This window comes from Amblyomma maculatum, chromosome 4 (assembly GCF_055883805.1).
Source record: "Amblyomma maculatum isolate TAMU_Amacu chromosome 4, ASM5588380v1, whole genome shotgun sequence".
In the NCBI taxonomy this organism is placed as follows: Eukaryota; Metazoa; Arthropoda; class Arachnida; order Ixodida; family Ixodidae; genus Amblyomma; species Amblyomma maculatum.
This window is the reverse complement of record NC_139347.1, coordinates 39,952,162-39,969,856: the sequence shown is the minus strand read 5'-3', so window position 1 is coordinate 39,969,856 and position 17,695 is coordinate 39,952,162. Positions and strand designations below refer to the sequence as shown.

Below are 17,695 nucleotides of genomic sequence, written 5' to 3'. Positions count from 1 at the left end.
TATCAGTGAATGTTAGTGCGAGTGAGAATGAGTGGATATGAGAGTGAGTGCTTGCAAGTGTGAGTGGATGTAAGTGAGCCTGAGTGCAAGTGGTCATGAGTGGAAGTGAGCCAACGCACATGGTGCTGGCCTATGAGCTCCAATGTCATGGTGTCAATTTCGTGAAAATTACCGATACTAATGACAATTTCATAGATTAAAAAAAGCCTAGATGCAGGAATACATTGCAACCACAACCGTGACATCCACCACCCGCCAGAGTGCAGGCAATGCACCGATCACTGGGCACTGGGTACCGCAGCGGAGGTGCTTTGGAACTAGCCACTACCAATCGTAAGATGTCCAATCCTGTTACCGGTACATTACATGTAAATAGAATCATCTTTCATTTTTGTTTCAGCAATGCCTCTGCCAATGATGCAGCAGAACAGGAGGTCACCTTCAAGTGCATGCCATGTGCACCACGTCATGTGCTTTCACATGTGCTTCTGTCATGTGCCCAAGGCCATGCAGCCAACTTTTCCTTTCGTGCAAAAAGTGATCGAAGCGAAGAAGCACCAAAAAAGTGAGAGTGGCATCGTTCAATGTTTAAAATGTATTGCTGAACCCCAAGTTCAATAAATGCGAACTGATGTGCTACACAAAATTTGTTAGGAATTTACAAGGGCTCTTTCAACCGTCTGACATCAAAGATAATAATTTGATATATCTGGGCCCGACTGTATTTTTCTAACTGGCACTGACCCAGTACATAAAAACTTTGTTGGGTTGAGATCTGATACAAGGCCAGGCATGGCTGAGCCCTAAGCTTTGATACAGTAGGAAAAAGCAAATTTAAATTAAGCCTTCATAGCCTCTGTGAGAAGTTATGAATTTTTGAACATCCTGAGATTATCATTATTATCATTGGCCTCACCATCCCCAATGCAAGATACAAGCTCTTCCACATTCTTTCAATCAACCCTGTCCCATACCAAGGTTAAGATTGTGTGTGATTAAGAAATAAACATTATCCCACCTTAACAGCTTGCTGAATCCAAAACAATGCCTCTAGGGTTGAAAATCAAAAACAAACGTTCATTACAAAATTGGTTACACAGGTTTATGATGCATTTATCATCCTTCCTTTGCTCGCCTGTTGTTTGACCTCATAATTTGTAATACGAGATTGACCAGAATATCCTGCCTAGCGGCGCCTAGAGCCAGCCATTTCCAGTAAGCATAAAAGCTGCTGCGAGAGGCTGAACCAACAAATACCTGTGAACCAAAGATATGGGCCGCCTAGGTGTAGCTGGAAGATCGGACATGTCAAACGAGGCCGTGCGTGTGTGGGTGCCTGTGCCAACACCGTCCTTGGTCGGAGAGACTGGCATCCCTCCGGAGGATGGCGGAGTGGCATGCTCCAAGTGGTTGGCTATATGCGCCTCTTCCTCAGGGGTGTCGGCAGGCAGCCGAGACATGGTGCCCAGGCCGAGCTTGTCCTTGATTGACGCTGCCTGGACGTGCAGAGGTACAACCCGAATCACAGGCACCCCAGGACAATCTCCATATAACGCAAACATGTTTTTTTACCTTGAAAATCAAAAGCTTGGTACAAATGGCATTACAAAAGGCTGAAAACAATTTTTAACTAAGCACAGAACTTGTTTTAACACTTTGGACAGAAGTAAAGGGAATTAAACTTTGAAAGAGGATATATACAAGTGCCCAGAAACAATGGCGCCATCTTTAAAATGCCAACAAGAGCAAAACCTCGACGAAAGCTAGGCAATCCCAAGAAACTCATTGAAGCTGTCATTAGATATATACCTGATGAATTACAGAAGTTGAGCAGGCAAAAACAAGAGCTTACATCCAGCATTGTATCCTGTATGAACATATCTATTCCTCTTCTGCATTTTTTAGCGCTAGTTACCACGTCAGAGCCATTTAAAGAAGTAAATAAACGTAGGTGCATGAAACTATCACACCCTTCCCAAAAGAAGCAACTAAACAAGGTCGCATGCAAAAAAAAATGAAACTGGAAAGGTGGCAGAAATAAACTTTATATTCATTATCACCAGGCCATTTCTTGCAGAAATCAATAAATATTAGCTTGACACTTAATTAAAATAAAAACTCTGTCAAAGGCCAAAGAAAGGCAAATAAATATCACTAACCTTGACACTCTGCCTGCGCAGCTTCTTGATCACATCTCGGCGGAAGTCATTGAAGACGGCCGTTTCAAGCTCTTTGAGCCGCCTCTCCTCCTGTTCAATGGTGCTCTGGCTGGCACCCAGGAAACGCAGGTCACTGATGATCTTGGCCTGCTCGTTCATTTCTTTCTCGATCAGTCGGGACCTTTTCTTGGCATCCAGACTTGGATCCAACAGAAGGCAGGCATGGCGAAGGGTCACCGGCTCCTGAGTAGAACTATTTATGTAAAACCTGCACAAAAACTACACGTGCTCAAGATATGAAGTTTACTTTTGCACTCCTTACTTTTGTTAAACTTGGACCATAATAAAACAGGGCACACTTCTGATATGAAAAGTTGACACATCGTACATGTGACAGAACTACACTAGACCAAAACTACCGCAACTACATCTCGTAGTCCCTGCAGTGTCGTACACTGCACTTATAATTCCCATACCACTTCCATTTTTTTTTCATATTTTTGTTACATGATTGAAACATACAGAAAATACAAAGCAAGATTCTTAATTAGTAAAACTGTATTGTATTGGGTTTTATGGCACATAGTCAACTAAGCCATAATGCGGCAAACATAGGGTTGGGTGCGTGCTGTGTTAGGAAAAAACTTTTTTTTTCTCGAAAGATGTCAGATCTTAGAAGGTTGACTTGAAGACTGATATCCCAATTCGTAAAAGTAGGATTAAGCAGATATTAAATAACGTTTAATATTCAGTCTAACTGTAAAATGCGCAATTTTCAATTTAGTCCGAATGTTACTCACAGAAGCGAATAACAGTCACTGTTGCTCAAAAGCAAGTGACCATTGTGCAGTTTTTCACGAATTAAATTAACTGCAATGCATGTGGTCCTAGTCAGTTTTTCCAAGGTTGCTTGACAATTTAAATTTTGGATAATCCGAAAAGTTTTGCCGGTCCTTTGAAGTTCGAACTAAGAAGCTTTTACTGTATTTACATAAGACTATGAAAAAGCATTGCAAGTTAAATTAAAACCTTCCTTTTCTTTGTGGTGAAAAATATCAATAAATTCAAAGAATATAATCATTACGTAAAGGTAATAGAGAAGATTTCGAGCCAAAGAAACATTCTCTCACATCACTTTTTGAAACATCCTACAACACCATAGTTATAGACAAGAAATATATATTAAAGACATGACTGGAATAGAAGCTACATTCATTATTACAGCAAGCTCCTTTTTCTTAATCAGCGTGTGCCGTAAAACCAAGGGACATCTGTTGATAAATCCGCAGACGTTTGTCAGAAAGCGTCACCTTTGAATATAGAGACCCTGGCATCTACTAAATCCCATGTCTCGAAGTTTGCAGTCATAAAAACAAACATCGCTGACCTTTCAAAAGAAAAGTTGGAAAACACTGTGTCCGACTACCTGGGCAGCGCGAGCTTGCTCCTCAGGGCTTTCACCGTCGTCACCTTCTCCTGTTAGGGCAGTCAGTGTGCGGAACAGTGCTGACAGAGCCTTACTGATGCCCACATCAACATGGATGTCCACGCCTTCCATCTGCCACTGGACATTCAGAATCCACTTGGCATTACCTGCATAAAATGCACCAATGAGAATCCAATCTGGCAAACTAAACACACGCCCCAGTTCTCGTCCTATTTTCCCTTCTTTCCTAAGTGCTGCACGAATCTGCCTAACTGTTTCAGTGCCCTTAGGCGGCAACAGACACGAAGAAGGAAAACACCCTCTGGGTTAACAGCTATAAGCCACACAGCCACAAAGTCCAAACTAACAGCATGAAAGTTTTTACAAGTTGGTACAGTGCCATTATGAGGAAAAATGTCACTATGAGAAGGAAATAACACACATAATGTAAGAGAAGTTACCTTATGGGCGCTAAGCAATGCCCTAGTCCCACCTTGCTAGCCAAGCACTGTAATAGCACATCACAAGTAGACACCAGCAATGCAAGTAGTCTTTATCTCTAATCAGCTGAATCTGTGTTTCCACCTTCATATGTACTCTACTATCATGTCTGTGTCCAACTGATCCACAACAGAAATGTCAAGAAATGACCTTCTACTGTGATCCTCAAACATGAAATATTTGGCTTCTTAGCAATATGAAAAAAAAAAAAATAAGAATCAGTTAAAACTTCACAAGCAATCAAAACCTTAAAAAAAAAGTTTCCTTAATGCAATAGCGTTAAGGGCCCCATACTGCAGAAAATCCGGTATCGGCATTGTGAGTGAAGAACCGTAAGCATGCCTCCAGCAGGTGGTATTTGGCAGGTGACATGGCTGGGCACTAATTGGTGACGTCACGAGACCATATGCTATGGCTCCTTTAAGATGAGAGGGTAAGATGGGAATCGAACATTGGTAGCCTTGTGTCGCGAGTCAAACATGCTACTCCTAGGCCACACAGGTACATTCGTATGGCTTTGTTCAAGTGGGGCTTTATACACATATGTTGGGAAGTCTTCCGCATAACGTGGTAACTTACGACTGTACGCTAGTGAGTACGTACAAGATAACAGAGGTATAAATTAGGGGATAGCAAAGCGCATGTACGGGAATGAGGATTCAAAAGGGGAGCAACAGGCGGAAGCCATTATCACTGTCAAGTCATTCCCTTAAAGGCAGACTTAAGTATCCCCCGAATTTCGATTGATGAGGACAGCATGTTGCAATATCATTGTTACGTGAAAATGCAAATTTGAGCCAGAAAGCATTTATCTAGCATGCACTTCTAGAAAAGGAAGGCAAAAGACATCATTACCATTAGATGGGAACTATGAATCGTAGAATACAGATATATGCTGAGAATTACAAAATATTTACAAGTAAAATTGATGATGCAAAGTACCTGCCTTTTTTTTTTTTTTTAAACTAAAACACACTTCAAAATAGCGCAGTCCTGACCCACAAAGGCACGAGGGAAAAAAATGATGCTCCAAGCTTAAAACTCACTGCCAGCTTGTGCAGCAATGGTGCGAGAGCAGATCTCGTAGGTGCCCTCAGACACAACACACAGGTTGGTGGTGGTGGCATCATTCGGGTCAGGCTTCCAGTCTTCCATGGACACTTCAAACTCATCCGCAAAACGCAGGCACAGCCCTGGACACACAATCAGAGCTTCGTGGAATGCCAGAAGGCTTTCAGCAAGCCTCTGCCACCCAAGGTAAACCCAATGTATACCCAACATTAAGTAGACATTTTAGAATGATTGTTTCCAGTACCCTCTTTAGGCCAGTTAATGATGACATGATCATATGAAAGCTAGTTTCGACTAGGGACAAAAGTAGAGTTTTTTGACATAAAGAATGTTATTTCTGTATCACAAAGCTAAATGACAACCCTGGTAAAATGTAGTACACGAAGAAATTTGTGCAATTCAGTATAATCTAAAGTGAGAAAAAATAAAATTAACTCAAATTAGGAGAGAGAGAGAGAGACCCTTAAATCAAAAACAGAAAATTTAGCCGGTGTTTAGATTTCGCTGGTATGCTACTCCATGTAGGAAGGGGAATTAGGGAGGGAAAGATTGAAAAAGAATAGTGAGGAGAATAAAAGTAATGAAGGGGGCGATAAAATGCGGCCATTAAATGTGTTGTAAGGAGCATCGTGGAGTAATGGAATAAAATGAAATGATGAAATGCATAATCCCACAAATGTGCTTGTAGAGTTCAAAGCATGAAAAATGCCTGAGGGTAACATTCAAGGTGAATTTAGAGTCTGTCAAGAAGTGCAATCTCTTTCAAATACATAAATAAAAAGCTCATTCCCAGTCTCTGTTGCCTAGGACTGGCTAAGGGACCTAAAACACTGTCCAATGTTAAAGGCATTGAGGAGAGCTTTTCCATGCCATGTTCATAGTATGCACGCTCGTTGGCGTACGCACAACACTCAACCAGGATATGTTCCATAGTTTCAAGTGAGCCACAGTTATCACAATGCGCACTGTTCATTTGACCGAAACGGTATGGCAAGCCATTTGTATATGCGCAGTTCAGGCAAAGTCGGTGGTAAAGAGTTTTTAGTTGGCGAGGAAATTTTGGAGGGAGCCTCGGTCTTAAGGATACCTATGAACAGTATAGATTCCTGTGTTTCGTTTCTACTAAGTTAACATAACATAACATATAACACAACACAACACAATACAACATAACATAAGTTAACATAAATTCTAGCGGTGCCACAAGAGTCCGATGGAATGGGCTTTCATGTGAGGCATTTTTCCAGGACATAAAAGCGACAATGAATACGGATCATTAAAGAAGCACAATAAAGAGAATGAGAATCAAGAGGAGGCTTTGGGAGACAGTGAATGCGCATAGTTCAATGCAAGCAAAAAGGCCCCTGTTTAAAGAAAAAGCTACAACTGAGGAGTAAACAGTTGGCCGAGGGCACTATGCACAGCATTCTTGAAAATGCACTTTTCAAAACTACAAATGAAAATGTGAGCTAACCCTGATTTATCTACCTTACTTGCGATAAAAAAGTTTCCAAATACTTGCCATATAAATTTAGGCATGTCTTTTAAGCCGAACTGGTAAGCTGACAAGGTTTATTAGGTGTCTACACGGCCATCTCAAAAGTAGTGCACTGTAGCCATGAGCAACAAACCTATCAAAGCTCAGTATCTTGTCTCGTCCAGGCCCCCCCAGCATGTATTCATAAAAAGAAAACCCGAGAAAGCATGATAGAAAGAACACCCATACTACATAGCGTTCACCTCACGGCTGAAAAGCAGGGTCACCTGTGAAGCGGGCTTTGCTCACAAGAGATCCACAAGAACATGCTGATATCCGTGTGTTCTCGAGGGTCACCACTACCGCTGGTGTGGCATCGGCATCGAACAGCCTGCTATTTGTCAGGGTCTGCACAAAAGACAGATGAAGAGATGAAAAATAAGGAGGCAAACACTAAACTTTATGCTTTAAGCTCTTCTGGGGCAATCCACATCTGCACAAGCATGTCCGATACATCGTGGCTAACAAGCTTACTCCTTTGTTGAGGGGCATGCAGATGCCAAGGTCCTGGACTGTCAGCTGGAGAAAAAGGGTGCCCAGTGCTTGGCTGCTCAACTGAGGGAACTGAGGCACGCGTTCAAACAGCTGCTGTGTAGCTGTCAGTACCTGCAGGCAAATATATTTTATTCTGAGATGAAAGCGGAGAAGCTGGTGACATAAATGAAACACTATGTAGCCCTCGTCGCTCTAGCTGTGCACCGCAGTGACTTGGAAATTGGAACTTTTCTGGACATAGCCAAGTTATTCATTTACAAGGCACAGAAAGAACTGATGTACCCTGACGGTAACAGGGTATCTGTGACAAAAAAGAATAAGCACCGTCAGCGGTCTGATGTTGACAGAACACGTGGATTTCTCCAACAGCTGTTCATCGTCAGTGATGACTCGGGAAAATCAATAAAGACCACTGCAAAGGAGCTTCAAGTTGCAGAGTTGACTGTCAGGCTCACCAAATTGCATACCAACCCCTTCGAAACCTCGATAATACATCACTGTCCCAACTCACAGCTTACTATAACCACACTGGACGAAGGGAATTTTACCAGCATCTTGAAAACATGCCACAATTAATTTCACTCCCAAGCCCGGAAAACCCCTTTCCTTAAATAATCTACGCCCCATTTCTCTCACAAGCTGTCTCGGCAAACTCTATGAACATGTAATCCTTCGATGACTTCAACCTGAACTCGAATCTACCGCCTTTTTTGCTTACACTCAACACGGCTTCCGCCCGCATCTCTGAACCCAAGATATTCTACTATATCTGAAAGAGACCGTCCTCAACAACACCCTCCATAAACAGGCCCCAGGGACCATACTTGCCCTTGATATACAAAGGGTATTTGATAACATCAGCCATGACAACATTTTGTCTACCCTTGCCACAACTAAATGCGGACTACACATCTGGCGCTACGTTGAGGCCTTCCTATCCAAATGCACGGCCCATATCACACTCGGCTCCTACACCTCCCCGACCATCCGCTTACCCAGCCGAGGCACACCGCAGGGTTCTGTTCTCTCACCCATCCTCTTTAAAATCGCTGTAACTCCCTTAGCACGAATACTCGAAAATATACCCATCTTCAACACGCAATATACGCAGACGACTTCACACTGGACTACTAAGGGCTGCCTTGGCCAAACTCAACATACTCTGCAAATCACTACGGATGCCATCCACACGTACACACAGGCTGTAGGTCTTGCATGTGCACTGCAGAAATCTGAGTTCCTAGTCATCAAACCTCCCCGTGCGCCCAAACCACCATCGTACTCCTCGACAACGCTCAGATTCCCAAAGTACGATAACTCCGACTGCTGGGTCTCCACATTAAAAAGGACACTAGAGCCGCCATACACCTCCTGCAGAGCCAGATCAACCAGATCACACATCTCATCGCCGCATTTCAAGCCGCAATCACGACCTCAAAGAAAAAGACACTTTAAGACTCGTAGACGAATTCATCGTTAGCCAACAAGCCTACCACCTCCCCTACCACCACCTCACTAAAACGCAACTCACCAAACTTAATGTCCTACACCACTCAGCCGTTAAAGCTGCTCTCCTTTACCTCATCATACGAGTACGATTCGGCTTCTTCAATTAGGCATACACAACAATGCCTCCTGCCAACAATGTAGACTCTGCACAACACCTACAGGCATTCATCTTCTGCGCTAAATAGGCTACAATACCCCTAATCCCTCACCTCACACTCAAACAGCCATCCCCCCGTATCTACGAAGTCTCCTAAAACTCAAAAACCTCCCATAAAATATTGATCCCGAATACCACAAAGGTTGTCGCGCAGCCCGGGCCTCATATCTTTCTAAGCAACACTCTGAACGTCAGGACATCATCTACATGGATGCTTCACATAATCCAGACCATCCTCACATCTGCACAGTGTTCACAGACATTCACCACTCAAAATTCACTCGACCTCCATCCAATGTACAACATCGCACACATCAGTCTGTTGCAGGCTCAGCACACAATGAAACAGCATACCGATATCTCTTGCAAGAGACCCTCCCACACTCATCCGCTGGAATACTATCTACTCTACCTACCCCTCCCGATTCCATCACCATGACATGGGCACCTGGGCACGAGGACATCCTTGGAAATGAGCGCACTCATGCGTTTGCCCGAGAACTCAGCTTCCGGATGCCAGCGGATGGCCTCCCGAAACCTTCAGTACGTACCCTCATCGAATCTCTCGACTACACTTCGATTGTCCACCACTATCATCGTTGCTGCGTCATGTGTCCGCCACCAGATCACATGCTCAATCACATCAAAAGCACGTACTGGCGCCAACTCCAGACACATTCGTTCCCATCTCCTCAATTTGCCCACATCTTTCACCCCACGGTCTTCCCACTGTACCGCACCACTTGCAATGCCGCCATACGCACTCTCTACCATTACCTATGGGAATGCCCACATCCCGTCCGCGTTCCTCCCATCAAAAACTCCACCCCCTCCTTCTAGGAGGCGGCTCTTCTGGCCACGCAACCCACTGATCAGCCAAGACTGGTAGACCGGGCCAAGCTAGAGGGAGCGACCAGGGTCTTCTGGACTAAGGGGCCTGCCTGGGAGTGTCTGACTTAATTTTCATTATTCAAAGTTTTCCAACTTCCTCCCGTCAGGCTCACAGTGCATGAGGACTTGAGGTACAGTCTTTGTCAAGAGTGTAGGGCCCAGGAGGTCTAATTCCAATGTTCTGAATTTCCTGATGGTAAGAAGATTTTTTTCTCCTACCCTCTCCACTGGGAAGGACCTCCACTAATGCTAAATCAGCGCCACTACATGGCTCAGAAGCAGACGCCCTGGGCTCTACACTTTTGACAAAGACAGTACATTCATTCGTCATGAGGACAGGATAACTAATGTCTAGTTAACCTCGCAAAATTTTCTGCTTTGTCCAAGCACTTCCTAAGCAAGCTGAGCCAGCCTGAGAATTTTTCAGGCTGGTTAATTTTTCTTTTTTCAAATAAAAAAAACTCTGACCACAACAAAAGAGTTAACAGGAGTAAGAGCAGATGGTTTTGCGCAAGCAGTGATAAGGTGCCTACAATGATGAGCACAAAATTTCCGCTGACTGTTACTGTGTCTGCCATTGTTAGCAATGACGGTGACATCGTGCCACTACCCTTTTTGTAGATGACAAAGGACTCCCCGTTATTGCAGCAGCGTACATGAAGGTGCTTGACATCACTGTAAAACCCGGGTCAGAGACTGTTTAGAGACCTTAGATTCAGTTCCCCGCACACAACACCCGCATCGACCAGGCCGACAGATTCCTAAACCATGTCACTCTCAACTTGTGGCCTCCTAGTTCTACAGATTTAAATCTTCTCAACTACTACATCTGTTGCATCGTTGAGAGGGAGGCCACCAAACAGTCACATAGCAAAACAAACTTGCTGAAGGCAGCTTACTGCTGACTCAATGGCCAACATTTTTAAGGGTTACAAGAACCGAGCATGCAGTCATTTCCAAAGCCGAATTGATTATAGCTGACGATGTCGGATTCTTGTGAGTGATTCTGGAAATAAGCAGTAACAAAAGCAGTTCCCAAAGTCTGGTATAAATGTGCCTATTTCTTCTGAAGATATGGTTCACGGCTTGAAATCGACACTGTGTTCTCAAATATCTCCCACACCGATATTACCATTTCTCCATTGGGTTTGTCTGCTGAAGGGTGCAAATCACGGAGAAACATGCCAAAACGTGCTTCCTGGGCGGTGGGGGCTGGTAGCTCAGCACTAGTGCCACGTGCTCCTATGCTTGCAATTGTTTGTTTAAACATTCGCAAGAATGACTCTGTAATCTGCTGTCAGTAGTGGTGTGCGAATGCTATTCAAAATTTAAAAAAACTGATATTTGGAACTTTCGAATGTTCGAAAATTACCAAGCACATCGCAAATTTTCGAATTCATCCATTTCACCGCAATCCTTGATCACGTTGACTATGCAGTAAAGCATCCTCAAGACGTGACTGGGCCCTTTTGTGAAATCGGACCGACCTTCCCTTTTGAGAAGAGGGCCTCCCCAATAGTGTGCGCAATAAGAAGCACCTGACGAAAGCGACAAAAAACGCAATTCTAAATTCAGTTTCCCCTCAAGTGGTCATAAGATAAAATTACCATGGTGCAAATAGTTTTCAGCAGTTTTTCTGGACCATTCGAGCGTTTGGTTAATTCGGACATTCTTTTCTGGTCCCTTGAAGACTGAATTTACGAGAGTTTACTGCATTCAGCAGCAATATGACAGCTTTACTTGGTTTCATGCAGGTCTGTGCAAACATTTTAGGTTCAAACATTCCTGGTGGCTTCGTCGCAGGTGAAGAGCTAAGCAATGAAACAGAGACTTGACCCGTTTCCAGGATTTTCATAACAGTTTGCTTCTGGACACTGAGAAACAATAAGTCCAGAGCAAAGTGACATTATTTCACAGTACTCTTATAGAAGTTCTGTGCCAGTATTTTTATTCATGACCATTTGGAGCCTGATTTGGATAATACGATTTCCGGAAAATATGTTTTTCTTTTCAATGCCCGCAACAATCGTGTCAACAAGATACTGCTGTAGAAGAGAAACATAACCTGCCGAAATCACTTTACTCACCTCTTTGTTCAAGCTGCCCCTCTGCTCATTCCAGTACTCGTAAGCATTCTTGTAATTGAGCCAAACTAGGACAGCTGCAAAAGAGGTTACAATAGCCAAGTTGACTGTCGTTTTCCACTTCCACGAAACCAATCTTGTAGTCCCACAAGTACCTTTGTCAAGTGCAATGGGCTGAAAGTAGATCATCGGTCGGTTCATTGTGATAAGGACGGCTTCCTTGTCATCGTACTGGCTGGAGATCATTTCATCCTGAAAAAGAAGACGCAAGCTGCTGACGTTACTCTGCATATATTAGCATGAATGTCTGGCTGCATACCTGAAGTGCATTGCGTAAGCATATTCGGGTCTTAAAGAAAGCGAACTGCTGAAATTCTGCTTCTTCGAATAATGTGTTCTGCAAGAAAACAAATAAATAAAATTAGAACTGCTTTTCACACCCAACAAAGGGTATGTAGTGATGGCTTGTTATTTCAACTCTGGCAATGTGAAAATCTAAGTAATCCAAACTGTCATTGTGGTCAAGGCCAATGCCTATGCAAGTATATAGCATTAGGTGCTCGCTTATTTGTACACCACAAGTCTCATACCGGTGAATTCAAACAGCTCCTAAAGTGGCTGCACATATAAATGATTGGCATGGCAAACAATTGTCAACTCAGCTCCATTTAAATGTGAATCGCATGCTAGAATATTGCCTATGCAACTCTGATATGTACAGCGGGTGTGATGAAGAATGGGCGGACCTGCTTCTGTGATTAATCACACTGCATAGTTCTGGTTTTACTTGATTTGTTGACACGTAGCTGGTTCATATGATTTCCTGGTTCATACACAAAAAATAAGTGCGGTAAAAGCCTCAATCTTACCAGTAAAAACAATATCTTCCTGCCAGGAAATGCTAATCTAATTTTTATGAAGTGAAACTGTCAACAATGCCACTGCCACCTCTTTCAACGGTTGCATTTTTCAAAATCCAGCATTTCAAACTGCACATTTTCTTGGATACATCGTTTTTCTGCGCATTTAAAAAAAAGAAAAGAACTTTATCAAAGAGGTTTTTACTGGTGCGCATAGCAGCTGTCATTTCTCTGAATGTAAGAAAAAAAAAACAAGGCATTAAAGATGAGAAAAGCCTATTCTTATTCCTTTTGCTCCACATAAAGACTTCTGCTCTCTCGCAAGCCACTAGTAGTCTCAGCACAGCAACTTCTTGTGCAATTGACTCAGTTTCAGCAGCCTACCTTAACAAGCTGGCCCAGGGCCAGGCTGAGGTCCACCTGGCCCTTGCCAAAGAGCTTCATGGCCGTGACTGCGCGCGAGGCGTTCTGCACTCGGTTGGACAGCTGCAGGTCCAGGGTGCCAGTCTGCAGGCGCACTGCACTGGCTGTGGGTGTGGTGGCTGTCAGTCGAATGCCCTTCAGACGTAGCTGCAGCGAGAACAGCAGCTGGCCTCCACTGCCCAGTGTGCCGCCTCCAGGGGCCCCCTCCCACAGGCGCAGTGGCCGTGTGCCGGACATCTTCTGGACTACCTCGTTCACCTCCTGCAAAGATTACGATGCAGCAACAAGTATTGCTCACACTAGAGCACAACTGCGGCTGCGTTCTAAGCGAACCAACTATGGCTCCACCTAACTGCTGCAACATTTAAACTGGGCATGCATTCACAAAAAAAAGAAAGGACAGAAAAAATTCAGGCATGCGCACTTCCTCTCACTATGAACATAGGACGTCTCAAGCATTGAGATAGATCGTAGAATGGAAATCTGCTGCAAGTGCCATTAGAAATTGAATAATTGCACTTGCCTGCAAATTTAAATGTTTTTAATATGACATATTTGGGGCACAAGGCACAAGAATATCTTCAGGTAATGATATTAACTGCCGCCCCAGAAGAAAGCATGCAGAGGTAGTGTTTGCATTCTTCCACAAGGTGGAAGGTACCACGGCGCCAAGGCTAGCCAATTGCAAACCAGCCAAAATCGGCGGATGAAGCAAGGCACATGTCCGGTTTTTGGTGGTGTTTCAAGCTGCGTTTATCTCGGTTTTGCGCTGTCAGAGAGCATTTCAATGTGCAAAGGTTAAGTTCTTTGTTTCTATGTTGTACTGGTCACCAAGCACAGTCAGGTCTATCTAAACCTAGGCTTTGATGTTGCAGCTTTATACCAGCTACGATGACCACTGCGCTAGCTCAGGTAGTAGAACAGGCTGACCACGTGGATTGTGGATTGTCGTTGCAACCTCCGTGCTTGGTGGCTTTGATGTGTTGGCTGTTACATATACCTGCAAAGTACAGCCTGGTCCAGAGTCAACACAAAAAACACAATCACGGTCTCAAGTGCTTCATATCTGCTGCGAACTGCTAAATGATTCGTCAGCGCCACGTGTGCCCGCCTCCGCTCTGCTCGTCATCACCAAGCGTCACGGCAGCCTCTGCTTGCAGCTTTCCTTTCGTTCTTCTTTTTTTTTTGGCTTGGTATAAAAACCCAAGCCACACAATAAACCGAGTTCTTTCTGCCCCAGCCATCAGTCTCGTTGGGCTCTAACGGGTTCGCCGCCGCTGACCCGTTGGCAGGCGAACGCCGGCCGCTGGCGTTTGCAACAGTGGCGACGAGGATTCCCATAACACAAGGGTCTGTCGATAGTATCCAGGCCTCGGACCTTCCTGCAGCCATGGGCCACCACCTGCCTGAGTTCGACGACGTGAAAGATAAGTGGCAATCGTACCTCGTCAAAGTTGAAGCCTATTTTGAAGCTAACCAAGTAACTGACGATGCCAAGAAAAGAGCCTTGCTAGTCGCCGCGCTTGGGTCAAGAACCATTGATATTCTTTGCGGACAAGTCGCCCCACAGAAGCCAAACTCTTTGAGCTATCAGTCAGTAGTAGACGAGTTAAGCAAGTACTACGACCCTACGCCGAACGAGATTTCCGAAAGCTTCAAGTTCTTTCACCGGCAACAGTACGAAGGGGAGTCAGTACAAGATTTTATTGGCGAAATACGACGAATTGCTCAGAACTGCAACTTTGCAACAATGCTCGACAGGATGTTGAGAGACCGCATCGTATGTGGCGTCCGTTCGAAGAACTTGCAAAAACAATTGCTAGCAAAAAAAGATCTTACCTTAGCTGAAGCGACAGCACTTGCGATAGCATCCGAGCATGCAGAGCTTGATTCGCAGAAGATAAGCCACGAAGAAGCCTCCTCTGACTTGCTAGCATTAAAGATGCCGCGGCGTTGGCGCGCGAAGCGGAACGCGAGTGACAAGCAGTGCGAGCGTTGTGGAAACAGCGGTCATGATAATGCCGCCTGCTCGATGCGTCACCGATGCTGTTACAGTTGTGGCACACAAGGCCACTTGGCTCGAATGTGCCGAAAGGAAAGAAACCATTCGGTGAACGTCACAGCGCATACAGAGAGCGATAGCGAAACTAGTGCAGCCCAGCTATGGTCAGTGACTACAAACGAACTGTTGGTGCCACCAATTAGAAAAACTTTCAGCTGGAATGGCATCAAGCTGTTAATGGATGTAGATACCGGATCGCCAGTGTGTGTCATTCCTAGGACAACCTACGAAGCACACAGTAATCAATGGCCAGAGTTGCAGAAACCGACGATTAAATTGTCTTGCTATCTGGGGAGACTGCCGGTACTCGGAGTGTTGCCTATGCGGGTGCGCTATAAGACTGCAGCTGTCGATTGCAACCTCATCGTCTTAGATTGCGAAGGACCCCTACTTTGTGGCCGGGATTTGCTGCAGAAACTCGAAACCAAAGAAGCAGCTGTGCTACATGTTCTGCGTTCGCCACAGGACCGCAGCTTGACCCCTGCTGTACAGATTGCCGTTCTGGAGGACTACGCAGACTTATTCACGGAGGCCCTGGGAAGCATGACAGGTCCACCAGTGCACCTGCAGGTCAAGCCACAAGCACAGCCGAAGTTCTGCAAGGCAAGAAAAGTACCTTACGCTCTACGCGATAAAGTTTCAGAGGAATTGGACAGGCTTGTGGCAGCTGGCATAATATCACCGGTCACTCACACAGAATGGGCCACACCTATTGTACCAGTTCTCAAAAAAGATGGGCGAGTGCGCATATGTGGAGATTTTAAGGTTACGCTGAACTTAGTGTGTGAAATGGAACAGTACCCGCTGCCAGTTATAGATGATATTTTTGCTCAGTTGGGAGGAGGGCAGCGATTCAGCGTATTGGACTTGAGGGATGCCTACAATCAGATTGAGCTAGACGAAGAATCCCGCCAGTTGGCCGTAATCAACACCCACAAAGGGTTGTTTTGTTTCAATCGCTTGCCTTTTGGAATTGCTTCTGCACCGGCCATATTCCACAGGCGTATCGAAACTGTTCTGCAAGGCTTGCCCGGGGTACAAGCATACCTCGATGACGTTCTGATTGCGGAAAACCACGATGGCGAAAGCAATCACCTCAGGGCGGTTCTTCAGCGCTTTCGTGAGCATCGCATCAAGCTGCGTGCTGACAAGTGTCGATTTCACGAGACGTCTGTCACTTATCTCGGACACCGTATTGATGCGGACGGACTGCATCCGACTGAAAAAGCTGTTGATGCCATCAAATCAGCGCCCTCCCCCCAAAATGTGAGCGAGCTGCGCTCGTTTCTGGGCATGGTAACGTTCTACAACAAGTTTTTGCCTGACATGGCTACGTTGCTAGCCCCCCTGTACCGGTTGCTCGAAAAGGGTGTTAAGTGGGTGTGGAGTTCTAAGGAAGAAGATGCATTTTCCTTAGCGAAGGAGGCGCTGTCCACGGCCCCGGTGCTCACGCACTTCGACCCGAAACAAGGGCTATTTTTAGAATGCGATGCATCACCCTATGGTGTTGGGGCCACGCTTTCCCATCGCATAGATGGCGAACATCGTCCGATCGGATTTCGCTCGCGCTCGTTAAACGCCGCTGAAAGGAATTATTCTTACATTGAGCGGGAGGCCCTGGCTTTAGTTTTCGGTGTGCAGCGTTTTCGAGACTATCTACTCGGGCGGGAGTTCACGCTCATTACAGACCATAAGCCCTTGTTGGGTCTCCTAAAGCATGACAGGCAAACGTCCCTCATGGCAGCTGCTCGAATAAAGAGATGGGCCATTCTGCTTGGCGCATACAAGTATAAGTTACAGTACAAGCCTGGTAAGAACATGTTCGTCGCGGATGCCTTAAGCCGCCTACCGCTACCATCTCAGCAGGTTCCCGAGGATTCGGAGGACGAGGCAGAGTACGTGTTGACCTTGGACGCCTGGGACCAGCCTGCCGTGCCCCTAAAGGAGCTGCAAGTGCTCACGCAAGCAGACGCAGTGCTCTCGAAGGTCTGTAGGTGTGTCTTGGAGGGTTGGCCGAGGCACTTGGTTATGGAAGGGAGGGAGATGGCGGAATACTCGAAAAGGCGACACGAGCTGTCCGTTAGTCAGAACCTGCTCTACTGGGGCCACCGTGTTCTGATTCCGGTAGCAGCCAGAGGAAGATTTTTGAAGTTATTACACGCAGCACACCAAGGGGCTTCTTCCATGAAGACCGTTGCGCGGTCTACTTTCTGGTGGCCCAGTCTCGACACAGATATTAAACGGGTGGCTGCTGGGTGTCAAACCTGCGTTCAAGCGCTTCCAATGCCGCCTACCCACGCACCTGTTAGCTGGCCAGAGATGCAGGAAAGATGGTCGCGGCTGCACATTGATTTTGCGAGACCTATTCAAAACAAGATGATCCTGGTCATCGTAGACTCGCATAGCAAGTGGATTGAGGCCATACCCCTATCCAACGCCACTTCCTGCACCACAGTCAAGGCCCTCCGGGCAATTTTCAGTCAGTTTGGTCTACCCCGCACAGTTGTCTCTGACAATGGG

At 45.4% G+C, this 17,695-nt stretch overlaps 1 protein-coding gene across 1 annotated transcript in view; it reads right to left on the bottom strand.

Annotated features, from left to right (window-relative positions):
* The window catches only part of tweek (transmembrane protein KIAA1109 homolog tweek), a 106,330-nt gene that overhangs the window by 18,824 nt on the left and 69,811 nt on the right, over positions 1-17,695 (bottom strand). Inside the window, exons 37-46 of the mRNA XM_084601172.1 lie at positions 13,075-13,374; positions 12,150-12,227; positions 11,986-12,082; positions 11,834-11,907; positions 7,169-7,300; positions 6,922-7,042; positions 5,133-5,279; positions 3,586-3,752; positions 2,160-2,402; positions 1,258-1,496 (exon numbers count right to left, since the gene is read on the bottom strand). Coding sequence (XP_084457298.1) covers positions 1,258-1,496; positions 2,160-2,402; positions 3,586-3,752; positions 5,133-5,279; positions 6,922-7,042; positions 7,169-7,300; positions 11,834-11,907; positions 11,986-12,082; positions 12,150-12,227; positions 13,075-13,374 — 1,598 coding nt within the window. The remainder of the gene's footprint in view (positions 1-1,257; positions 1,497-2,159; positions 2,403-3,585; positions 3,753-5,132; positions 5,280-6,921; positions 7,043-7,168; positions 7,301-11,833; positions 11,908-11,985; positions 12,083-12,149; positions 12,228-13,074; positions 13,375-17,695) is intronic.